Source organism: Muscardinus avellanarius (assembly GCF_963383645.1).
Source record: "Muscardinus avellanarius genome assembly, chromosome: 12".
NCBI lineage: Eukaryota > Metazoa > Chordata > Mammalia > Rodentia > Gliridae > Muscardinus > Muscardinus avellanarius.
The window spans coordinates 72114528-72137215 of NC_137798.1; the positions used below are offsets into that span (position 1 = coordinate 72114528).

The window sequence follows — 22688 nt, forward strand, 5'->3', positions numbered from 1 at the left end:
TCATGTTAGCTTTTTGATAGCTTCAATCCACTCTGCTCGCTCAGCTTTGCTGCTGGCCTGGATGTAATAGTGTGTGTCATCCTTGGTGATCACTTTGAAGAGATTTCCTTGGACATTCCCTTTAACCCCTATGCAGAAAGAAAAAAAAAAAAACCAGTGATTGAATATTCAGACCTACTTCCAGCTTGCACCAGCTGGAAGACTTGTGAGACATGGGCAAACATATGATGAATTATTTCTTGCATACAAATATGTATTAATATTAGGAACCCCCTCCAGATGTGTGCTTCCTCCGTCGCTCTCTCCTCCTCTCTGTGCAGCACCTTAAGTCTGCAAGTGGTTAGTGGACCTTCTTGGCAGGCCTCTTGCTTGCCCTCTGTGCTAACCACAGATCTCAAAGCATCCAGTACGACCATTAAAAAGCAGGCACAGGACTGGGTGTTTGACTTCAAAATTTGACCTTGAACCTCAACTTCCACATCTACAAGATGGGAATGATATCTTCCTACCATAGCTGGCTGTGGTAGTTAGTATGATGGCAGATAAGAACATGGCCCTAGCTCTAAAGCACTGTGTAAGCCTGAGCTGTTATTCACAGACAGAAGCTTATGAGCCATCAGCACAGACAATGAGGGAAAAGAATACCAGAGATGAGGATTATTTAGTTGTATTTTTAAAGTTCTAAGAACGTCCTGTATGCCTGTGCCTCTATGTCTGAAATTAACTTCAAAACTCACATCATTCTTTATCTCACTGAGTAAGGAAGAACCAAGTCGGCCCCCAAAGCCCAGTCTTTGATCAGAGGTCATTTCTGAAGTGCAGGAGGAAAGCCCAGAGAGTCAGGCCAGAGCTTACCAGTGGGAACGCCATTGTCCTCCAGAGCCGAGACTAGGGAACCCCGAAGGGAAAACCCGCCCACCGGCCTGTTCTCTTCCTGCAGAGAAAAGGAAGTCTAATTAGGAATTCTGTGAACACACACAACAGCGGACCTGCACCTCCCCCTACCCACCCTTCAGGCCAGCTGAAGAAGTCACTCCAAGTCAAGTGCAGGGCTGGGAGGTAGCTCTGTAGAGCACAGAGCATCCCTAAGCTCAATCCCCAATACCACACACACACCATGCCAGGTATGGTGGCACACACCTGTAATCCCAGTGCTTGAAGACTGAGACAGGAGAATCACAGATTTGAAGCCAGGCTCAGCAATTTAGCACGACCCTCAGCAACTTAGCAAATTAAAAAAAGGGGGGGAATGCATGCTAGGCTGCAGCTCAGAGATAGAATGCCCCTGAGTTCAATTCCTAGTACCCCAAAATCATGTATGTACCAAGACAAAGCTGAACGGCCATCCTGCTTGGCTTCTGACTGCAATTAGACCGCTCAGCACTAACTACCACTTAGCATCTAAAATTCAGAACAGCAATTTTTGGGTCAATTAAAAAGAAGAAAATTAGTAAAGTATGGCTTAAATATAAGAGGATAAAAAGAAACTTCGGTATAGGTAAGCACAAGAAATTGAAGGAGGCAGGCTTACTGGGAACTCTGAATGGAAAAGGGGGAAGCAACCGGGAAGCACAGCTGGGAGTCTCATCATCACCTCCAGCACAGCAGGCTTTGGGCAAAGTAAAAGATGCTTTTCCTCCAAAATAATGACCCTCGGATGGCCGGATGGCTGCAGTCAGCAGGGCCACAGTGGCTGCAGGCGGGCAGGAGGAAGGACCAGGCTGCCTGCTCTGCTGGGGGTGGGGGTCTGGGAGCCAGTGGCACTCACTTTGGAAGGGTCGTAGTAATGCAGGAAAGCAGGGTCCTTCCTCAGAACAAAGCGACGCACCTTCCAGTTTTTCCTCTTGTGCCCCTGTGGCAAAGATAAGCTTCAGAGCTCCCCGCGGCGACAGCTCTGCATCCTCTTCCTGCCTCTGCGCCTACTTCACACCAGACTCCAACAACCAGCCTACCCCAAGGGGGCCACGAGGTAAAAACAGCCCACTGGGGACGTCTCAGCCTTCCCCTGACTGAGCTCCAGCTGCTGGGTGACACCTGAATGAGGGCACCTTACATTTAGATGTCGGAGCCAAGGAGGGTGAGCCCCAAAGGAACGGGGTGGGTGGGTTAGCCAGACACCACACAGGTCAGGAGGGGCGGGCACAGGTGACTGGCCTGCGAGCCCTCAGGCCACGCCAAACAAGGGCCTCAACTTTTTAAGGGTCAACTGAGTCCCAAAACAAACCCTCAGCTGCATGTGGATCTGCGCACCTTACATGTGTGCCCACATACACAGTAAAACCACAAACTACTGTAACACTGTGCCTCAGAAAAAGGAAGGATCCACTACAGTGCATGATACAATCTGTGTGTGTGAGACAGACAGACAGACAGACAGACAGACAGACAGAGGGTGTGTGAGAATGTGTCTGACTTTGGCCTCATACCCTAGATCACAAACCTTCCTTTGCCTCCAGTCTGGGACCCTCAGAGTCTCTCAAGCTCCTCCTGGGCTTAGCAGAAACAGGGCCCTCGGGGTCAACAGACAGGTAGATGGTAAATAACTTGAGAGCCGAGGGGGATTCTGATGCCCAGGAGGCAGGAGACAACATGTGAAACTGGGCCGTAATGTAGACGTTGCTCTTTGGTGCTGTGATCATGACGTGGCACATCTTTCCAGAACAGCCCTGTGCCTGATCCCGTGTGTGCGAGAGCGGGCGCGCCAGTGACTTTGCTTCCGGCGCCTGGCCCTGGACTCCTGCTTCTGCGGATCCTGCTGGTACTGAGTGCGCCCCAGTTCTCATGTCAGCCCCTGGCCCCCCTGGGCTCACTCCTGCCTCTTCCCCCGCGTGGTAACTGCCTGTCTCCTCCCTGCACCAGGCAGCCGTACCTGCTTGGACAGATAGCCTTGTTTGATCACTATGCCGCTTAACTCCATGGTACTGAGGCTGATTTCTTCCTTGGGGCTTCTCTTCTTCTTGTAGCTCTCAGCCTAGTGGGAAAAAGATAGTGAGGACTCCATTTTACACACACACACACACACACACACACACACACACACACACACGAGACCTAGCCCAGGCTACAGGGACTGCAAGGGGAAAGTCCCCAATACAAAAGCCCCATGCCCTCTCCAGATGAAGCTGCCCCCAAACCCTAGGTCCCCATGGCTGTGGACCCACCAGGCCCATTCATGCCACTTCCTCCCCTCTGTCCTGGGCAAGAGAAGCCCACTCCCAAACTTACAAACGTGTACAGGGCAGTGGAGTCATCCAGGAACTGCTCCGCCAGATCCCCGGAGCGGATGGCCCCAGTGCTCCGGACGCCGACCGGCCTGAGGAAGTTCTCCTCCAGCAGCACGGACGCCAGGGTCACCGCCTCCAGACGGTTGGCCGCGAAGCCATTGGAGATGAGCCAGTCCACCAGCGAGGAGCCTGCGTCGGCGAGGGAGGCACCTGTCAGCCCCGCGACCTCACTGACCTCGACCTCCCCAGCCGACGCTGGCCGTGCCCACACGTGGCCACCTCAGATGGCCCTGATCGCCACCTCCCGGGTCTCCCTGGCCCAGCCTGGCCCCGGCGTGGACACGCTCACCCAGGAAGGTCTTTTTGTAGGTGCTTCCCTGGTCCATGTTGGGGCTCGGCCGGAGCCCACTGCCACTGTCATGCATCTTGTCCACAATGCGGCTGTGTGGGAGGAAGGCAAAGGAGAGGGATCTCTGTCAGAGAGAGAGCCCTAAGGGAGCGTCCAGAGCCTCTGCGGGCTCTCTCCACAGAGAGAGGGGGCTTCCAGCTCTGCACCAAAACGTGAGACACGCTGGGTGTGGTGGCGCACGCTTGTAAACCTGGGTTCCCGGACAGCCTCAGCTACTTAGGCCCTTTGCAACTCAGTGAGACCCTGCTTCAAAAAAAGAATAAAAAATAGGGCTAGAGGTGTAGCTGAGGCTGTCTGCGAACCTTGATATTCCTTTCTCAGCCTCCTAAGTACTGGAATTACAGAGTGTGTGCCACCACGCCCGCTTCTCCTCATTTCCTAAGTGCGTTCTTTGCGGTATCGGGTATTAAACCCAGGGGCACTCTACCACTGACCTATATCCCCAGTCCTATTATTTTGAGATAGGATCTCCTTACGTTGTCTTGGCTGGCCTCGAACTTGTGATCTTCCTGCCTCAGCCTTCGCCGTAGCTAAGATTACAGGCATGTGCCACCATATCAGGCTCATTTTCTATGTATATTCTTGGGCTGGAAGGCCCCTGAGATGAGACCTGATTCCTATTTGTATCTGCTAAGCACCTAGCACAAAGCATGGCATGCAGTAGGCACTCAATAACTATTTTTTAAGTTGGCACATAATAATTATATATTCTTATGGAGTACCCAATAACTGTTTCCTTTTTTTTTTTTTTTTTTTTTTTGGGTGGGCCTGGTGATTGAACCCAGAGACATTCTACCTCTGAGCTACACCCCCAGCCCTAATTTATTTTTTAGGCTTTTTTTCTTTTTTGGTACTGGGGATTGAACCCAGGGGCATTCTACCTCCAAGCTACTCCCCAGCAATATTTTAATGTTTTTAGTTTGAGATGGAGTCTCACTAAGTTACCGAGGGTCTCGCTAAGTTGCTGAGACTGGCTGTGAACTCTGGGGTTACAGCAATGTGGCACCAGCAACTGTTTCTTGAATGAGGAATCCCACTGAGCAAGAAGGCAGATGCTATCAGAACACATTATTCTTGCCACCAGGCTGCAAATAAGACCAATGATGTGATTGCTGGGATTCCCGGGGAGCTATAGCACAGCCCTGAACACCCTGTCCAAAACAGAAGCAGGGAGGTGAGGGGAGTCTCTACCCCATTCACGAGGCACAAAAGGTTGTATAGTAGTGGGGCAGTTAAGCCTGTAACCCAGTACTTGGGAGGCTGAGACAGGAGGATCACAGATTCGAGGACAGCTCAGCAAGTAATGAGATTCTTAGCAATCTGGTGAAACCCTGTTTCAAAACAAAACCAAAAAAAAAAATAGGTCCAGGAGCCTGGCATCGTGGCACACACTTATATTCCAGTACTTAGGAGTCTGAGGCAGGAAGAGCGCAGGTTCTCAGCCAGCCTAAGCTACTTCGTGAAGTCCTCTGAAACTTAGTGAGACCCTGTTTCAAAATAAGAAAAATATAGCCAGGTGTGGTGGCGCACACTTGTAATCTCAGCATTTGGGAGGCTGAGACAAGAGGATCGCGGTTCGCGGACAGCCTCAGCTACTTAGTGAGGCCCTCTACAACTCAGTGAGACCCTGTTTCAAAATAAAGAATAAAAAATTGGGCAGGGGGTGTAGCTCGGAGATCAAATGCCTCTGGGTTCCATCCCCAGACCTGCAAATAAATAAATAATAAAAAAATAAAATAGGGCTAGGGTTGTAGCTCAGAGGTAGAATGCTCCTGGGTTCCAAGCCCAGTACCACACACAAAAAAATAGCAAGGTGGACAAACAAGGCCAGTCCCAGGCAGATGAAGTAGGGCAACCGCGACAGGGCAGTGGGCAGCCCTGACGCGCAGTGGTGGTGCGGGCCAGGCCTGCGGGGCACCAGAGCCCCCAGGGGCCGGGACCCCTCCCACGGTGACAGGCTACTCACTGTAGGCTGATGTGAGGCGGCAACTTGAAGGAGTTCTTCAGTACATGCAGCTGCTGGACCTTCCCCGGCTGCCCTGCGTGGATAGCGCCTGTTATCTCGAAGGCCCAGGCATCCCTCTCCTCTCGAGAGCAGGCCTCTAGGAAGTACTCAGTGGACGTGCGGGTCTTCAGCTTAATGAGGAGCTGCAGGAAGAAGCAGCCAGTCAGCTCGCTGGCTGCCGAGGGTCAGGGGACCCTGTGGTCCAGTGGCTCCTGGGCCCCGGCAGGTCTCAGCAGGGACGGGAACTCTGGCCTCTGAAGGCAGCCTTTCCCTCTAGGACAGAATAGTGAGCCCAAAGGCTGCTCCCCGGCCTCTGTCCTTCAGAATCTGCCTTCTAGAACCACACAAAGTGTCACCTGCTATATACATCCTTAGGCTGAAGGGAGAAAAGCCCAGCTGTACGGCCAGGCTGCTGCAAACCCCAGCTCGGCCACCTAGCCATGGACGCCCGGCAGTTAGGAGCTTCACTGAGTCCCATTTCTCTACTGAAGTAATAGGATGTTATGCCGGCCTGGAAGGAGCCACTGGCTACGCCCCTTGTATCCCCTACCGCCTAGGATTCGGCTTAAACTCCTCAACTGGTTCACTCTTGCCAACTCTTCTGCACCTGGTGAACATTCTCATAGAAGGTGACCCCAGCACCGAGTGACCCCAGAACCGAGCGGGCTGCTCCAGAACCCACCTGCGGTGCAGCATCTCAGGTGAGACCCGTGTGTGCTGGAAGCGTGGGCAGCCCCAGCCACACTGACTCATACTTGGCGCAGGGCCTTCTTCATCTAGGTCTCTTCTCCATCTTTGATGTTTTGTTATTTCATTTTCAGTGATACAGGGGATTGAACCCAGGGGCATTCTACCTCTGAGCTACACCCTCAGCTCTTTTTTTATTTTTTAAACAGGTTTCACTAAATTATAGTGCACTGCCCTCAATCCTGTGATTCTCCTGTTTCAGCGTCGCAAGTACTGGGATTATAGGTGTCTCCATCTTTTTTTTTTTTTCTTTTTTTTTTTTGGTGGTACTGGGGTTCCTGGAAGCCCTTCTACCTCCGGGCTACACTCCCAGACCTATTTTTACATTTTTATTTGGAAACACGGTCTCCTAAGCCAGCGCGCGCGGCTGGCTTCGAACCTGCGCGATCCTCCTGTCTCTGCCTCCCAAGCGCGGGGATTACAAGCGTGCGCCACCACGCCCGGCTATGGTATCTCCATCTTTGTGAGGGGGGGATGCTGAGGTTGAACCCAGGGGCATTCTACCTCTGAAATATACCTACCGCCTTATTTATTTATTTATTTATTTATTTATTTATTTATTTATTTATGCAGGACTGGATATTGAACCCAGGGGCTTTCTACCTCCTCCGAGATATAACCTCAGCCCTATTTTTTTAATTTTTTATTTTGAAACAGGGTCTCACTGAATTGCAAAGGGCTTCACTAAGTAGCTGAGGCTGTCTGTAAACCCGGATCCTCTTGTCTCACCTGGGATGACAAGCGTGCGCCACCATGCCTGGCATTTTTTATTCTTTATTTTGAAAAAGGGTCTCACTATTTTCGGGAAGGCCTAAGTAGCTGAGACTGGTCATGAACCTGCGATCCTCCTGTCTCAGTCTCCCAAGTACTGGGATTAGAAGCATGTGTCACCATGCCAGGCTAATTTTTATTTTGAAACAGGTTCTCACTGAGTTGTTGAGGGCCTTGATATGTTTCCTGAAACTGACCTGGAACCTGCGATCTGTCTGTGATCCTCCTTTGTCAGCCTCCCAGGTACTGGGATTACAGGTGTGTGCCACTAGACCCAACACTATTCATCTTTTAATGACTATTCATAGTCATTCAGAGTCGGGCATGGTGGCGCTTGTAATCCCAGCATTTGGGAGGCTGAAACCAGAGGATCACAGTTCGCGGACAGCCTCAGCTACATAGTGAGGCCCTCCGCAATTTATCAAGACCCTGTTTCAAAATAAAGAATAAAGCCAGGTGTGGTGGCGCACGCTTGTATTTCCCACGCTTGGGAGGCAGAGACAGGAGGATCGCGCAGATTCAAAGCCAGCCTCTCTGGCTTAAGAGACCCTGTTTCCAAATTTTAAAAAATATATAAAATAGGTCTGGGAGTGTAGCCCGGAGGTAGAAGGGTTTCCAGGAACCCCAGTACCACACCAATAAACAAATAAATAATAAAAATAAAGAAAAAGGATAAATAAAGAAAAAAGAATAAAGAAAGGTAGCTCGGAAGTCGAATGCCCCTGGATTCCATCCCCAGACCCACAAAAACACAAAAAACAAAACAACAAATAAACAAGCATTCAGGAATTTTCTTGGACCAGTTGTGAGATTTGGCAGGCTGATCCTATTAAATGTTGGTTAAGTAGACTAGTTCTACCATTTCTGAGGCATTCTGTTCCATTCTGATTCTGTTTTCCAAAGTGTTAGTTCCCAACTTGTTTTGCTTGCAAGCCCGATGTCTTTCATCATTCTAAGCTGGTGAGTAAGACACAGCTGGCCCGCTGTCCAAGGACTACTATGCAGATGCCCCTCCAGCGAATGTTCACTCCCTGGCATCATGGGAGAAGAGAATCAACCAGAACAGGAACCCGCAGGCAGCCTGCAGTTCACCATTTGAATGAAAGAATTTCAGGAGAAATATCCAGGTGAAATCTGAACATGCTCTTTTGATAGCTTCTCTGTTTTTGTTTTGTTTGTTTAGTTTTGTTTTGTTTGTTTGTTTTTTGTACTGGGGATTGAACCCAGGGGCAATCTATCTCTGAGATATATTTCTGGACCTTTTTATTTTTACTTTGAAACAGGATCTCACTATTTCTTTCTTTCTTTTTTTTTTATTTTTTCCGGGACTGGGGATGGAGCCCAGGGGCATTTTACCTCCAAGCTATACCCCCTAGTTTTATTCTTTATTTTGAAACAGGGTCTCCCTGAGTTGCAAAGGGCCTCACTAAGTAGCTGAGGCTGTCCTCAAACCGCGATTCTCCTGTCTCAGTCTCCCAACTCTTGGATCTCACTATTTCTAGGACTGGTCTAGACTCTTCAATCTTTCTGTCTCAGATTCCCAACTACTGGGATCACAGGTGTGTGTTACCATGCCCAGCTAGCTTCCCTAATTTTTTTATTTTTTATTTTTTTGGTGGTACTGGTGTTCCTGGAAGCCCTTCTACCTCCGGGCTACACTCCCAGACCTATTTTATATTTTTTTTTATTTGGAAACAGGGTCTCTTAAGCCAGCAAGGCTGGCTTTGAACCTGCGCGATCCTCCTGTCTCCGCTTCCCAAGCGCAGGGATCACAAGCGTGCGCCACCATGCCCGGCTTAGCTTCCCTAATTTTATATATGCTTCATGATTTGTTCTTAGTGGACCTGTTGGCTGCCCTGAATCTCTTCTAGCCCAAGAATTTATGACAACCAAGCAGGTGACAATCTGAGAATTTTATGTAGAATTAACATAAAGTCAAAACTCCAGCAAATTTGGCCTCTAAGCTATACTTCCAGCTCTATTTTATTATTTTTAATTAATTAAATAATGTGTGTGTGTGTGTGTGTGTGTGTGTGCGTGTGTGTGTGTTTTACTGGGAATTGAACCCAGGGATATTATGCCTCTGAGCTATACCCTTAGCCCTATTTATTTATTTGGTTGTGGAATTAAGCCCAGAAGCATGCTACCTCTGAGTAGCCCTTTATTTTTTATTTTGAAACAGGGTTTCACTAAGTTGCTGACACTGGCCTCAAACCTGCAATCTTTCTGTCTCAGCTTCCCAAGTACTGAGATTACAGGCATGTGCCACCATATTCGGCTCTATTTTATATTTATTTTGAAATAGGGTCTCAGTAGGTCTCACTGGGTTCTGGAGGGCCTCATTAAGTTGCTGAGGCTGGCTTCAAACCTGAGACCCTTCTGTCTCAGCCTTCCAAGTACTAGGATTGCAAGCATGCACCACCACACCCGGCTCCACAAAATGTTTTAATGAAACAATACCGTCATGATCCCCTCATGACTGTGTGGGATATTCAGGTGTAATTATTTTATCCCATCATAATGAAGGCTGAGGGAGGTTTCACTACTTGTTTTCAGTCATGTACATGGTGAAGACAGGATTTGGATCCAAGTCTCTTGATTATAATCCTGAGCTCAGCTTGGCATGGTGTGAATGCTTATAATCCTAGTAATTGGAAGGCTGAGAGAGGAGAATCATGGGTTCACAGCCAGCCTCAGTAATTTAGCGAGGCCATCCGCGACTTGGTGAGACCCTGTTTCAAAGTAAAAAAGAATAAAATAGGCTAGGGGTGTAGCTTGGAGGTAGAAGACTGGTGGGTTTCATCCATAGAACACACACATACACACACACACACACACACACACACACACACACACACACATGCACACACACCCTGAGCTCTTTCCACTACCCACGCCATCTTCCCCAAAGAGGCCAGAGGCGGGAGGCGTCTGGGATGAGGCCTTCACTCACCGGCCGGTTTTCATACTCCAGGCAGGGGCAGGTGATGGTGCAGCCATCCAGGATGATCCGGCCCTTGGGAGGGGCCACTCTCCGACCCCCCTCCAGCTTGTAGTACAGCAGCGTGTTCTGCCGAAGGATGAACCATCTCGCCTTCCAATTGTGGACGATGTGGCCCTGTGGACAGACAGGAAAGCCCCAAGGTGAGCTGGAGGGAGGGTGCCGTGTTTGGGGACAGGTCTCCTGTGGCCGTGCTGTGGAAACAGCTGTCCATTGAGAGAGAGAGATTTCATGATGTCAGCCCTAGCAAAGCAATAAGACAAGAAGCAGGAAGGAAGTTGGAGGGGAGAATATACACACGTATTGAGCAGGAAAAACAGAGGTGCTGCGCTTTCCTGGACCAAGCAAGCTTCTCAGGACCCCTGGCACTCAGGGCACGGGCAGGTAACCAAGCTTCCGCCGGCCCGAGGCACAGAGCATGAGGCAGGGCTGGCAGCAGCCCAGGGGAGAAGGACAGCAGTAGATCAGGGTCTTCTGAGACCCTTGTCCTCGAGTTATCAAGGACAAGTGTCAGGAAGTGTCAGCAGTGAGTGCGAGAAACATCTTCCAATAGAAATAGCACTAGCCCGGGCACGGGCTGCTTCTGGCTGGCCACGTCGTCCCTGGCGGAATGGCAGTCCAGCCTGATTCTCTGTTCTAACGGTAGTCCTGAGCCCTTAATATCCTCCATGAAACCCGTTCTGTTCAAGCCACAGTCGAAGGTGTCGTGAGAAACTAAGAGCCCTGGCTGACGGCAAGGGAGGGCGTCTGAGGGGAAAGGACCTACTGTTCTTGTTGTGGTGGTTGGTGGTGGTACTAGAGGTTGAACTCGGAGGCACCTCCCACCGAGCTATCCAGCACCCTCACCTTCATTTATTATTATTATTAAAATACTTATTTACTTACTTAGGATTGAGCCCAAGGGTATTCTACTTCAAGCTAAATCCTCAACAATTTTGTCCTGTCTCAGCCTCCCAAGTACTAGGATTATAAGCATGTGCCAACATACCCAGCCATCCCAGTCCTATTTATTTATTATTTATTTATTTATAGAACCCAGGAGCATTCTCCATCTGAGCTACACACCAAGCCCCTTCCTCTTTTTGTGGTACTGGGGATTAAACCCAGGAGCTGTCTGCTTCTGAGATATACCCCCCAACCCTATTTTATTTGAAACAGGGTCTCACGAAGCTGCTAAGGACCTTGCTAAATTGCCAAAGCCGGCCTTGAACCTGCGATCCTCCTGTCTCAGCTTCCCAAGTACTGGGATTACAAGTGTGTGTCACCACTCCTGTCTTTGGCCTCAAATTTTGAAACCTCCCGCCTCAGCCTCCTCTCTGCCCCCCAGTAGCTGGAATTATAAGTGTAAACCACTATGCACAGTTTAAGGATTTATTACGTAGGGAGAAAAATTTGTATGTGTGTGGGTCTGGGGATGGAACCCAGGGTCTTTCGACCTCCGGGCTACACCTCTACCCTATATTTTATTATTTTGAAGCAGGGTCTCCCTAAGTTGTGGAAGACCTCACTAAGTAGCTGAGGCTGTCTGTGGATCGCGATCCTCCAGTCTCAGCCTCCGGAATGCTTGGATTAAAAGTGTGCTCCACCACCACGCCCGGCTAGGGAGAAAATTTAAAGAAGCTGATGACCCTCATTAAAAATGTTCCAGCTGGGTGTGGTGGCACATGCTTGTAATCCCAGTACTTGGGAGGCTGAGACAGGAGGATCGCAGGTTCGCAGCCAGCCTCAGCTACTTAGTGAGGCCCTCTGCATCTTAGTGAGACTCTGTTTCAAAGTAAGAATAAAAATAATAGGGCAGGGGGTGTAGCTCGGAGGTCAAATGCCCCTGGGTTCCATCCCCAGACCCGCAAAAAAAAAAAAAAAGAAGAAGAAAAGAAAGAGAAAGAAAGAAAGAAAGAAAGAAAGAAAGAAAGAAAGAAAGAAAGAAAATATAGGACTGGGGATATAGCTCAGAGATAGAGTGCCCCTGGGTTCCATCCCCAGTACTGCAAAAAAAGAAAGAAAAAAAGAAAAACAGAAAGAAGGAAAGAAAGGAAGGAAGGAGGGAAGGAAGGAAGGAAGGAAGGAAGGAAGGAAGGAAGGAAGGAAGGAAGGAAGGAAGGAAATATAGGGCAGGGGGTGTAGCTCGGAGGTAGAATGCCCCTGGGTTCCATCCCCAGTACTGCAAAAAAAAAAAAGACAAAACTAATTATTGAAATACTACTGCATTTAGGCAGAGATGAACAAAACCGCCCTAAGCCAGTGGGGGAAACAGAAAACTACTCCAAACAGTGTGATAAATTCCAGGTTAAATGCGAGCCCCAGTGGGTCCCTCCTTCTGGTATCCATTCCCTGTGTATTCTCTTCCCTCATTTTGGAAGAGTTTGGTCTGTGACACTAATAGAATATGGCAAAGGCCTCTCTCACTGATTCATATTTTCTTTCTCTCTCTCCCTCCCTCCCTCTCTCCCTCCCTCCCTCTCTCCCTCCCTCCCTCTCTCCCTCCCTCCCTCTCTCCCTCCCTCCGTCTCTCCCTTCCTTCCTTCCTTCCTTTCGGGCTGTAGTGAGATGAGCATTCCCTCCACCATAACTGCCACCATGATACCTCTGCCTTGGAGCCAGCCAACTATGGACTTGCCTTCTGAGACCATGAAGCAAAATAAACATTTCCTCGTTTCAAACAAATAAACAAAATATGGCAGAGTGATGGTACTGGGTTCTCAAAGACTTGTGCCTCCTCCTCCTCCTCCTCCTCCTCCTCCTCCTCCTCCTCCTCCTCCTCCTCCTCCTCCTCCTCCTTCTTCCTGTACCGGGGAAATGGAACCCAGCGGCATTCTACCTCTGAGCTACACCCCCTGCCCTATTTTTTATTCTTTATTTTGAAACCGGGTCTCACTGAGTTGCAGAGGGCCTCACTAAGTAGCTGAGGCTGTCTGTGAACTGGGATCCTCCGGTCTCAGCCTCCCGAATGCTGGGATTACAAATGTGCGCCACCACGCCCGGCCACTTGTGCCACTTCTTATTGGCATTCGCCCTCTCCTCTCCTCTCCTTCTTTCCCCTCTCCTCCCCTTCTCTTCACTCCCCTCCTCTCCTTTCTCCTCCTCCTCCTCCTCCTCTTCCTCCTCCTCCTCCTCTTCTTCCTTCTTCTTTTTCTTTTTCTTCTCTCTCTCTCCTCATTCATTCCAGGGAGAGCTGGCTGCCATGCGGTGGTGAGCAGCCCTGTAGAGAGGTCAAGGACTGAGGCTTGTGAGTGAGCCTGGAGGTGAGGCCTCCCGCCAGCCACACCCGAGGTGAGAGACTCTGAGTCAGAACCTTACAGTGGGCTTCCTAGACACCTGACCCTCAGAAACTGGGAGATAATAAGTGCTTGTGGCTTTCAGATAACTGATGTAGGACATGATTCGGGCCCCAGGGAGGAGCCCGGATGAATGGAGAGCTCAGAAGAGAGTGGAGAGGGGTTGGGCAGGTTCCCTGGAGGACTTGACACCGGGGCTGAGTCTGGAAAGTTGTGTGCAGTGGCCAGGACAAGAAGCCAGGCGAGGAAGAGGACAGACCGCTGCTGGAGCCCGGTGTGATGCGGCACGCCTGTGATGACAGCCACCAGGAGGCTGAGGCAGGAGGTTGGCAAGTTCCAGGCTAGCCTCGGAAACTTAGGGAGACCATGTCTCAAAAGGATTTTCAAAAAAGGATGGAGAGGCCGGGTGTGGTGGCACACGCTTGTAATCCCAGCATTTAGAAGGCTGAGACAGGAGGATCGTGGTTCGAGGACAGCCTCAGCTACTACTCAGTGAGGCCCTCTGCAACTCAGTGAGACTCTATTTCAAAATAAAAAATAGGACTAGGGGGTGTAGCTCAGAGGTAGAATGCCCTGGGTTCCATCTCCAGTATCACAAAAAAAAGGATGGAGGTGCACACTTGTAATACCAGTACTTGGGAGGATTGCAGGTTCAAAGCCAGCCTCTGCAACTTAGCAAGACCCTGTTTCCAAATATGAAATAAAAAAATAGGTCTGGAGGTGCAGCAAATGCCGCCACTTTAGGGCAGTTCCCCATAGTTTTATATGTCTTGGGTTCCACGGCCTGTGGAGAAGGAGCAGGGACCATCACTATTACAGACAGTGCTCCTATAGGCAAGGGCCTCAGGTTCTGCTTTGTAGAGTCTGATCTTTATACAGTGTCCAGAGGAGAGTCCTTAAAGATTTGGGGTTTTTTTTTTCTTTATTCTGTCTTTCTCTCTTTCTTTCTTCTTTCTTTCTTTTTTTTTTTTTTTTTTTTTTTTTTTGTGGTGCTGGGGATTGAATCTAGGGTTCCACTCATGCTAGGCAAAGGCTCTTTCTTTTTTTTGAGACAGGGTCTTGCTTATTTGCCAAGACTGGACTCGAACTTCTAAGCCTCCTGCTTCTGCCTCCCAAGTAGCTGGAATTACAGGCCTGTGCCCCATACTCGGCTTCCTTCAGGAATTTTAAGCAGAAGTATGTAACGAGTTTAAGTTCTCCTGGTAAAAGATCACTCTACCACATGTGGCAGAAGAACCGAATGCAGGCGGTGAGCCTGGAGTGGGGACCTCCGCTGGGAGCTGCTAGAATAGGCCACAGAGCGGGTGGGGAAGCACCAGTGCCCTTGTGCCAGCACTGGAAAGTTGCTCTGGTATCGATTCCCCAAATGTACAAAGCACCCAGAGCCTCAGCGCTGTGGGGGCTCAAGCAGGGAGGGGCGCAGCAGTTACACTGCCTCTCTCAGTTCTACTGACTAACCTATAGTAAGAATGTAAAGGAAATTAAGACTGTTTGCCTTAAAAGCCCTAAAGGCAATTGAAGCCTTCAGCCCTAAAAAAAATATGTAGAGGCCATCAGTGCCTCTGTTTACCTCCTCTCCTTTGTGACCTGGCCTCGGTATAGGAAAGGTAAACTTAGTGTGCGCTTCATAGCACCCATAGTTTAAGAACAACCCAATGCAATAGAGGCAGAAAACAAGGTAGATTATTGACCCCTGCACTTAGGAAATGCGCTGTCCGGAGGCAAAGAGGCATCACCTGGTTAAAAAAAGTTACCAGCCCATTGCCTTGGTAACACCGATAAGAACATACCACTGCAAAATCTATTTAAAAGTCAGGGATGGAGAGGGGAGCAGGGTTCCATTTTCAGGCTCTCCAGCGTGCCTGCACACTGTTTTTTTTTTTTTTCTTTTTTTTTTTTCTTCCCTTTCTATGTCCTACTGATTTTGTAATAAAGACTTGTTGAAGCTGCACCAAGCTGTCTGTTAGTTTCCCTGTTCAATAAATTTTAGTTGAAGCGAGGAAAAAGAACACACAGCGCCATTCCAACTACAACATCCAAAGTCACGAGGCAAAGTGAACGGGACCAGAAATACAGTGGTATTGAGGAGATAGAAAGGAAATAGGCAGATAGGGAAAAGGCCTCGGTAGAAAAAAGTTAATTTCCTGAGTTTCCTGAGGGGTGACAAATACCTGAAATTCCAAAGGCTCAGAGATAAGAAGGCCAGAGCTTCACAAAGCCATCTGTTTACTAATTAACAAACCCATGAACAAGTCTGGCATTCCTGAAAGGAGATTCTTCAAAGGACTTGCAAATACCCTATGCAAATTCTGAGCGCTACTTCCCAGAATTCTCCTTGGAATACCAAAGTCACCCTAGTCAAAAGAGGTCATGCCTTTGCTTTAGTCAGATGGCAAATGGGGCTTTTCCCTCTCGGGACCCCCACCCTTTTTGGGGAGCTGTTCTCTTTCTCGCAGGTCGTGTTGGCCCTGAGAGAAGGCAGAGTGCATCTGAGGGCACTTGGCTCGGGCAACTCTTGAGTAGTGACCTGAAGGCCTCAGATCCCGTGGACTCTGGGAGAAAGTAGTTTGCAACTGATGGGCACTTGGCTCGGGCGACACTTGGGTAGTGACCTGAAGACAGCTATTGGACCCTGGAGTTCCGACTGCCCCTTTGGGGTATTTGGCCACTTTTCTCTATTCCCTTCTGGCAGATCACATGGACTCCGGAAAAAAAGCAGCCTGCAACTGAAGGCATTTGGCTTGGGCTACTCTCAAGTATTGTCCTGAAGGCAGCTGCTGGACCCAGAGTTCCAGCCCCTTTGGGGGTGCTCAGCCACCCTTCCCCCATTCCCTGCTGCTTCCAATAAACCTTTTACTCCCCTTCTTGTGGTCTGCGGGTGTCATTCTTCGCTCACCGTAGACAAGAACCCGGTAAGGAAACGTTGAGTTCCTTCTTAGGAAACTCCGTTTCATCTCGAGGAAACGCCAGGTTTCCTCTCAAGAAACCCCCGTTTCAGTATAACCTGAAAAAGAAGCCAGGCCTCCCTCCACCTGGGCTTTTGTCCTGAGGCTGGAATATGCCACCTAAGATCCCTGCGCTATAGAAGCCCCGTCTGTGAGCTCCTCATCTGGAAGCTGCTGGCTGGAGCCAGAGGCAGCTGAGCAGCGAGCGGCTTGGAGTCCTGGGGCCCCGCAGAGTAAAGGGGGCCATAAATAGGGTGGAACGTCACGGCTGGGCGTCAGAGACGCAGGCTGCCACGGCTGGAGAAACCCTGAGAAAGCTTGACTCTACTTCCAACTTTAAAGATGAGGAAACTGGGGCCTGGAAAGGTCTCACCCAAGGCCCTACAACTCAAAAACAAAAATATAACAAACAAAAAAACCAGAGATGCTCTTTATTATGGAATGAATTGTGTCTCTCAAAAAGATATGCTGGCGTCCTTACTTAAACATATGAATGTGATCTTATTTTGAAATGAAGTCTTAAGATGTAATCACATTGAGATGAGATCACATTAGACTAATCCAATACGACTGGTGTACTTCTAGGAAGAAGAAAATTGGAACACTGAGGACACAGGAAATGACCCAGACAGATACTGGAGTGGTGCATCTATTAGCCAAGGAACGCCACCGCTTGCTAGCGAATGCACTCCTAAGACACCTCTGAGCTAGAAGGGGCAACGGGGCTGGAGAGGTGCACGGCCTGCCCAAACCTCGATTTGAGGCTTCAGCCCCAGAACTCTTTCTGCCCTTTGTTCTTCTCTGCATACACTGTATCTTTTAATAACCCCCTTTTTTGGTGCTGGGGATTGAATACAGGGGCATTCTACCTCTAAAGTACACCCCCAGCCCTACTGTGTATTTTTTTTTTAATTTAGAAACAGGGTCTTTCTATCTTTCTTTGTTTCTTTGTTTCTTTCTCTCTTTTTTTGGTACTGGAGATGGAACCCAGGGGCATTCTACCTCCGAGCTACACCCCCAGCCCTATTTTTTATTCTTTATTTGGAAACAGGGTCTCACTGAGTTGCTAAGAGCCTCACTAAGTAGCTGAGGCTGGCTTCAAATCCTCCTGTCTCAGCCTCCCAGATGCTGGGATTACAAGCGTGAGCCACCACTCCCGGCTTATTCTTTATTTCTAAACAGGGTCTCACTGAGTTACAAATGGCTTTACTAAGTAGCTGAGGCTGTCCCAGAACTCTGATCCTCCGGTCTCAGCCTCCCAGATGCTGGGATTACAAGCGTGCACCGCCACGCCCAACTTGAAATGGCATCTTTTAAATTGCTGAGGATGGCCTCAAACCTGCAGTCCTCCAGCTCAGCCTCCCAAGTGCTGGGATTACAAAGTATGCACCATCATGCCTGGCCTAATGCCACAAATATTTTTAACAACTGCATAACCATAATGAACCATTTGCTTATTTCAAACATAAGACTGTTAATAAAGCTTTACAGTTTTTCCTTGGGATAGAGTCCTAGAAATGAAACTCCCAGGCCAATGCGAGTAAACACTGCAGTGCTGGTGAAGACAGGAACCCTGCAGCCATGCCTCCAAGTGCAGCTGCCTCTGCTTGCCACAGGCAGTCCAGCCCTGCGCTCTGGCCTCCTCTCCCTGCCCACACTGTGCCTGGAGCTCTGCTTCTTTCTTGTCTGGGCAGGGTCAGGCACCAATTCCATCCTGCCCCTGCCTGCCTGTCTGCAGCTGGGCCCTGGGGCTGATGACTGTCTGCGCTGGCTTCTAACTCTGCCCCACCTCTGGGATGTAAACCTTCCTGAGCCTCAGCCTCCCGGCCCTGCACCTTCTCCTGGGGACCTCGGGGCTGCTGTTGTCTCCTGGAAGGGCAGGGGACCTGGGCGGTGGTTGGGGTCCATCAGCCGGTGGTGACCGCAGTTGGGGCACTGGGCCTGGGGTGTAGCTCCTAGGACAGGAAGGGGTCTGGCTTCCACTTGCCTTGGGGTCAGGCTCCAAATCCTGCTTTGAGGTATTTTAGTAGAGCCCCGTCCTCTGGGTGGCTTTTGGGTCCAGAGCTGTTGGCTGTCCACGCATCTTTGCTCCCCGGCTCCCCTAACCAGGCACATCCTTCTCCCGGGGTGGGGAATCAAGGAGATGAACCCTGGGAACAGGAGGCCCACAGAGCCCCAGCTGTGGGGGTGCCCTCCCATTAACTCCACCTCCCACAGGCCCCTGTCAGGACCCACGATCAGCAGTCAGACCAAACTTCCCGCCCAACTCATCTGTTCCCTCCCAAGCTGTGTTGCAGTGGGAGACAGCAGAAGTCCTCCATGGGGTTGTCTCTGAGGCCCAGTCACCTCCACAGACCCCAAGGGACCAGCCTGTCATGGCACACAGCGGCCCTAAGCACGCGTGGATTCTGGACTGTTTGTATCCAGTCTGACCCTTGATCAGGCATCAGCCTCCTCCCTTCTCACAGCTTTGAGCAAATAACGCACCACCCTTGGTATCAAATACTGCGCGGCACTATGAGACATATCATAAATGGAAGCGACCTGAGACCTCAGGACACACTGGCCATCTGGGGCAGCAGTGAGAGAAGAGCCCCTCCCCGACCCTCCCCACAACCTCTGGAGCTGCCGGCTCAGCAGAAGAGCCAAGGCTCAGTCTCAGGTTCCTACATCTGCACGCTTTGCTATTACATTACCATACATGTTGACTATTAAAATCAACGTGCAATCCCAGCACTGGGAGGCTGAAACAGGAGGACTGCAGGTTCAAGGACAGCCTCAGCAAATAGTGAGACTCTCAGTAACCTAGCGAGACCCCGTTTCAAAATAAAATATAAAATAGGGCTGGGGATATAACTCAGAGGTAGAATGTCCCTCGGTGCAATCCCAGTGCCCCCCCCCACACAAAATAAATTAAATTTTTTTTTTGCAGTGCTAAGGATCAAAGCCGGGGTCTTGAGCAGGTTAAGCAAGCATTCCATGACTGAGCTACACCTCAGTTCTAAAAATAACTTTACACTATCAAGCTTCCTCTTGCAGCTGCTCTTCATTCATTTCCCACCTTGATTCCAGGAATCCTGTTTTTGTTTGGTCATTTTCTCACTGCAGGTGATAATGAGGAGGCCCGAGTACAGACAGGGATTCTCCTTCCAGCTGTCACTAGCCCAGGCAAGGGTCCCTAGCTGGGGAAGCTATTCCAGCTTTGTGCTTCTCACTTTTCTCATCTGTCACACGGTGACGACTACACCCACCATGCGTGGTGCTCTGTAGACATAGAGAAGGCTGGGGTCAACTGGATTCCGGCTCCACCACTCACTACTCCACGACCCAGAGCAAGTCATCAGCCTCTCTGGCCTCATTTCCCCCTTGGTGAAAGGGGATGGGGGCTAGTGTGGTACTACTCACCCTGTAGGAGTCCTACAAGATTTAAGCAAGACAAGGTCCAAGAGTGGCCGGCAGTAAACGCTACAGGCGCATAGCATTAGCCGGGCACGGTGGCGCATCCTTGCATCCCAGCACTTGAGAGGCTGAGACGGGAGGATCACAGGTTTGAGACTGGCCTCAGAAATTTAGCTAGACCCTGTTTCAAAATAAAATAAGAAAAAGGGCTGGGGTGGAGCTCGGAGGTAGATGGGTGCTGGGTGCAGTCCTCAGCACTGGGTCGAGGATTTAGCTCAGTGAGAGCCCTAGCCCTGCACACCCGTCCTCAGGCCGGGGTGGGATGGAGCTCGGCATTCCTCCTCCCAGGTTGTAAACTACAGAACACACCCATGTTGCTTTAATGCATTCTCTTCAACCTGAGGGTGTAGCTCAGTGGTCGAGCATTGCTCGATGTGTTCAAAGCCTGGGTTCAATCCCCAGTACCCAACCAATAAATAAATATTATATTCGAATATTATGCTGTTCATACTATATTTTTTCTTTTTTAGTTGACACATAATTGTGCGTTTTTGTGGGGCGCAGTGTGACCTGTCCGTACACGCAGACAACGTGTAATGCCAGATCAGGCTAATTGGCAAATCCATCTCCTCTGCCGTTCATCATTTTTTGTTTTTGTGTGTTGGGAGCACTGTCCTCTCCTCTAGCGACTTCAAATTACTGTCAACCATAGTTTTCTTATTGTGCTACAGAATATTAGAAGTTTTTCTAACTGCTCCCCTGTGCCCCTTAACCTTCCTCTCTCCATTTCCGACCCCTTACTCATAATACCTGAATACATTTTTGTTTTGTGATGACAGACGGACCTCCCTCTTGCTAAAATCCCGCCTGCGGCCCCCCGGGGATCTAAGGCGTCCCCTCGGGGCGCGCCCGGCCGCCCTCCTCCCCTCCGCCCGCACTCACCCGCTTCACCAGGAAGCCTTCCTTGAGCACGCCGTCCTCCATGTCGCCGGCCGAGGTGCGCGGTCCCCGCGCCCGGCGCCCAGGAGGCGGCTCCGAGCCCCGGGCGACGCCTCCCTGGCCCGCGTCCAGGCCGAGCCCGCGGCCTGGGAGGAAGCCGGGCGGGCGGCCCCTCGGCGCGGGCCTAAGGTGCAGCCGCCCAGCCCGCCCTGGCAGGTGCCCAGCCCGCTGCGCCCGCCTCTCCGCGCTCCTGCCCGCTGCCCCCGCCCGGCCTAACCCGAGCCTTTGCTGGCATGAGCTCCGGATGGATACTTACCGAATTGAAAGGCACTGGTGGGATTTCAGGAATTTGGAGCCATCCCTGAGCTCAGTGGAACTGGAGGCCGCACAGTGGATAGGATTAGGATGGGCCGGGCAGGGCTGGGCGGTGCCTGGTGCCTGGTGCCTGGTGGGGGTAGGGGGAGTCACACCTGGGCGGGGGAGCTGGCACAGTCGGCCCTCAGCCCAGGAAACACCATGCACCTCACCCCCAAGAAAGCCAGAGCCATAGAGTACAGCCCTAGGGGTACACGTTAGAAAGTGCCCAGGAACACAATGATCCAGATACATAATATTTTAGTGCAATATTTAAAAAAATCAATATTAGTGCTAAAAAATATTCTCAGTGAGCATATTATCGCGGCAGGATCAACAGGAATGTTCTCCCAGGCCTCCTGGTGCCGGGAAAAGAGTAGAAAGTACCATCTGTTTGGGGGGAGGGTGTCAGGGGCCCAGAAGAGAAGGCTCCTCATGGAAGGAGGGCCCCAGGCTGGGGAAGGGCAGGGGTGCCTTTAAAACCAGCCCCAGCCTGCCCCGGAGCCGGCAAGCTGGGCCTGCTGCCCCGCGCTGCCCCTGTGTGTCTGCAGGAGCCCTAAGCCCCAGGCCCAGCCCAGGCAACCTTCAGGGGCCAGGGGACTGGGCTGCGGGGGACTGGCTTTCAGACCTCCAAGTCCAAAAGCAATGGCGTTTCCGTTCCATTTCCTTTAGCAGGTGCTAGGTTTCATTTATTTTGCTTCATGTGCAGCAACCCCATGAGGTGAGCTAATTAGCTTAGTCTTTCAGCCTAAAACTCGAAGCAGTTAAATAACTTTCCCACACTCGCAGAGCTCCAGGCCACTGTGACTGCTCTTCCCCACGCTCTGAAACCTGCCTGGTTCAAGCCCCAGACATGGGCGAGTGGGGAGCCCTCCTCCTCCCACTGCTCAGCTCCTTCCTCGGGCTGCTCTCACTCCACCTCCCGGGGCTTAGAAGAAGCCGCACGGTCTTTGGCAAGAGGGATTCCCGAATGAGTTCATAGAAATGAGAACGGGAACCAGGTCCTGGGGCACACACCTATAATACACTACTCGGGGGCGGAGGCAGGAGAATCACAACTTAAGAGTATTAAGAGTAATTTTGTGAGACAGATGTGGTGTATCATGCCTGTCACCTCAGTACTTGAGAGGATCACAGGTTCAAACCCAGTCTCAGCAACTTAGTGAGGTCCTCAGCAACTTAGGGGGACTCTGTTTCCAAAAAAGGGGGAAAAAAGAGGGGGAGGGCATGGGTGTAGCTCAGAGGTAGAACCCCTGTGGGTTCAGTCCCCAGTACCAAGAAAGGCAGGGTGGGTGTGCAGTTCAATGGCAGAATGCTCCTAGGTTCCATCTTTTGTATAGAAAAAAAGAAAAAGGAAAGAAGAAAAAGAAAATGTGTGTGTGTGTGTGTGTGTGTGTAAGACAGAGAGAGAGAGAGAGAGGAAAAGGAGAGAGAGAAAGAGAGAGAGAGAGAGAGAGAGAGAGAGAGAGAGAGAGAGAGAGAGAGAGAGAGAATCCTCTCTCCTGACGGTGCTCCCACCAGGAGGGAGTTCTAAAGCCTGCTCACCCTCCCGGGAAGCTCCTGGTGCAGCCCACCCTGTCTGACTCACTGTTCTGGGCACGAGTCACACCGCTTCCTCC

At 50.5% G+C, this 22688-nt stretch overlaps 1 protein-coding gene across 1 annotated transcript; it reads right to left on the reverse strand.

The window, feature by feature from the left end:
• PLEK2 (pleckstrin 2) lies at positions 1-20760 on the reverse strand (the record flags this gene model as incomplete). The annotated part of the gene is made up of 9 exons (XM_080707357.1): positions 1-128; positions 856-934; positions 1769-1852; positions 2870-2971; positions 3226-3413; positions 3574-3665; positions 5600-5781; positions 10110-10274; positions 20719-20760. The coding sequence occupies 9 exons, from the start codon at positions 20758-20760 to the stop codon at positions 1-3; spliced, it is 1062 nt and encodes a 353-aa protein (XP_080563483.1).
• Between the last annotated feature and the right edge of the window lie 1928 nt (positions 20761-22688).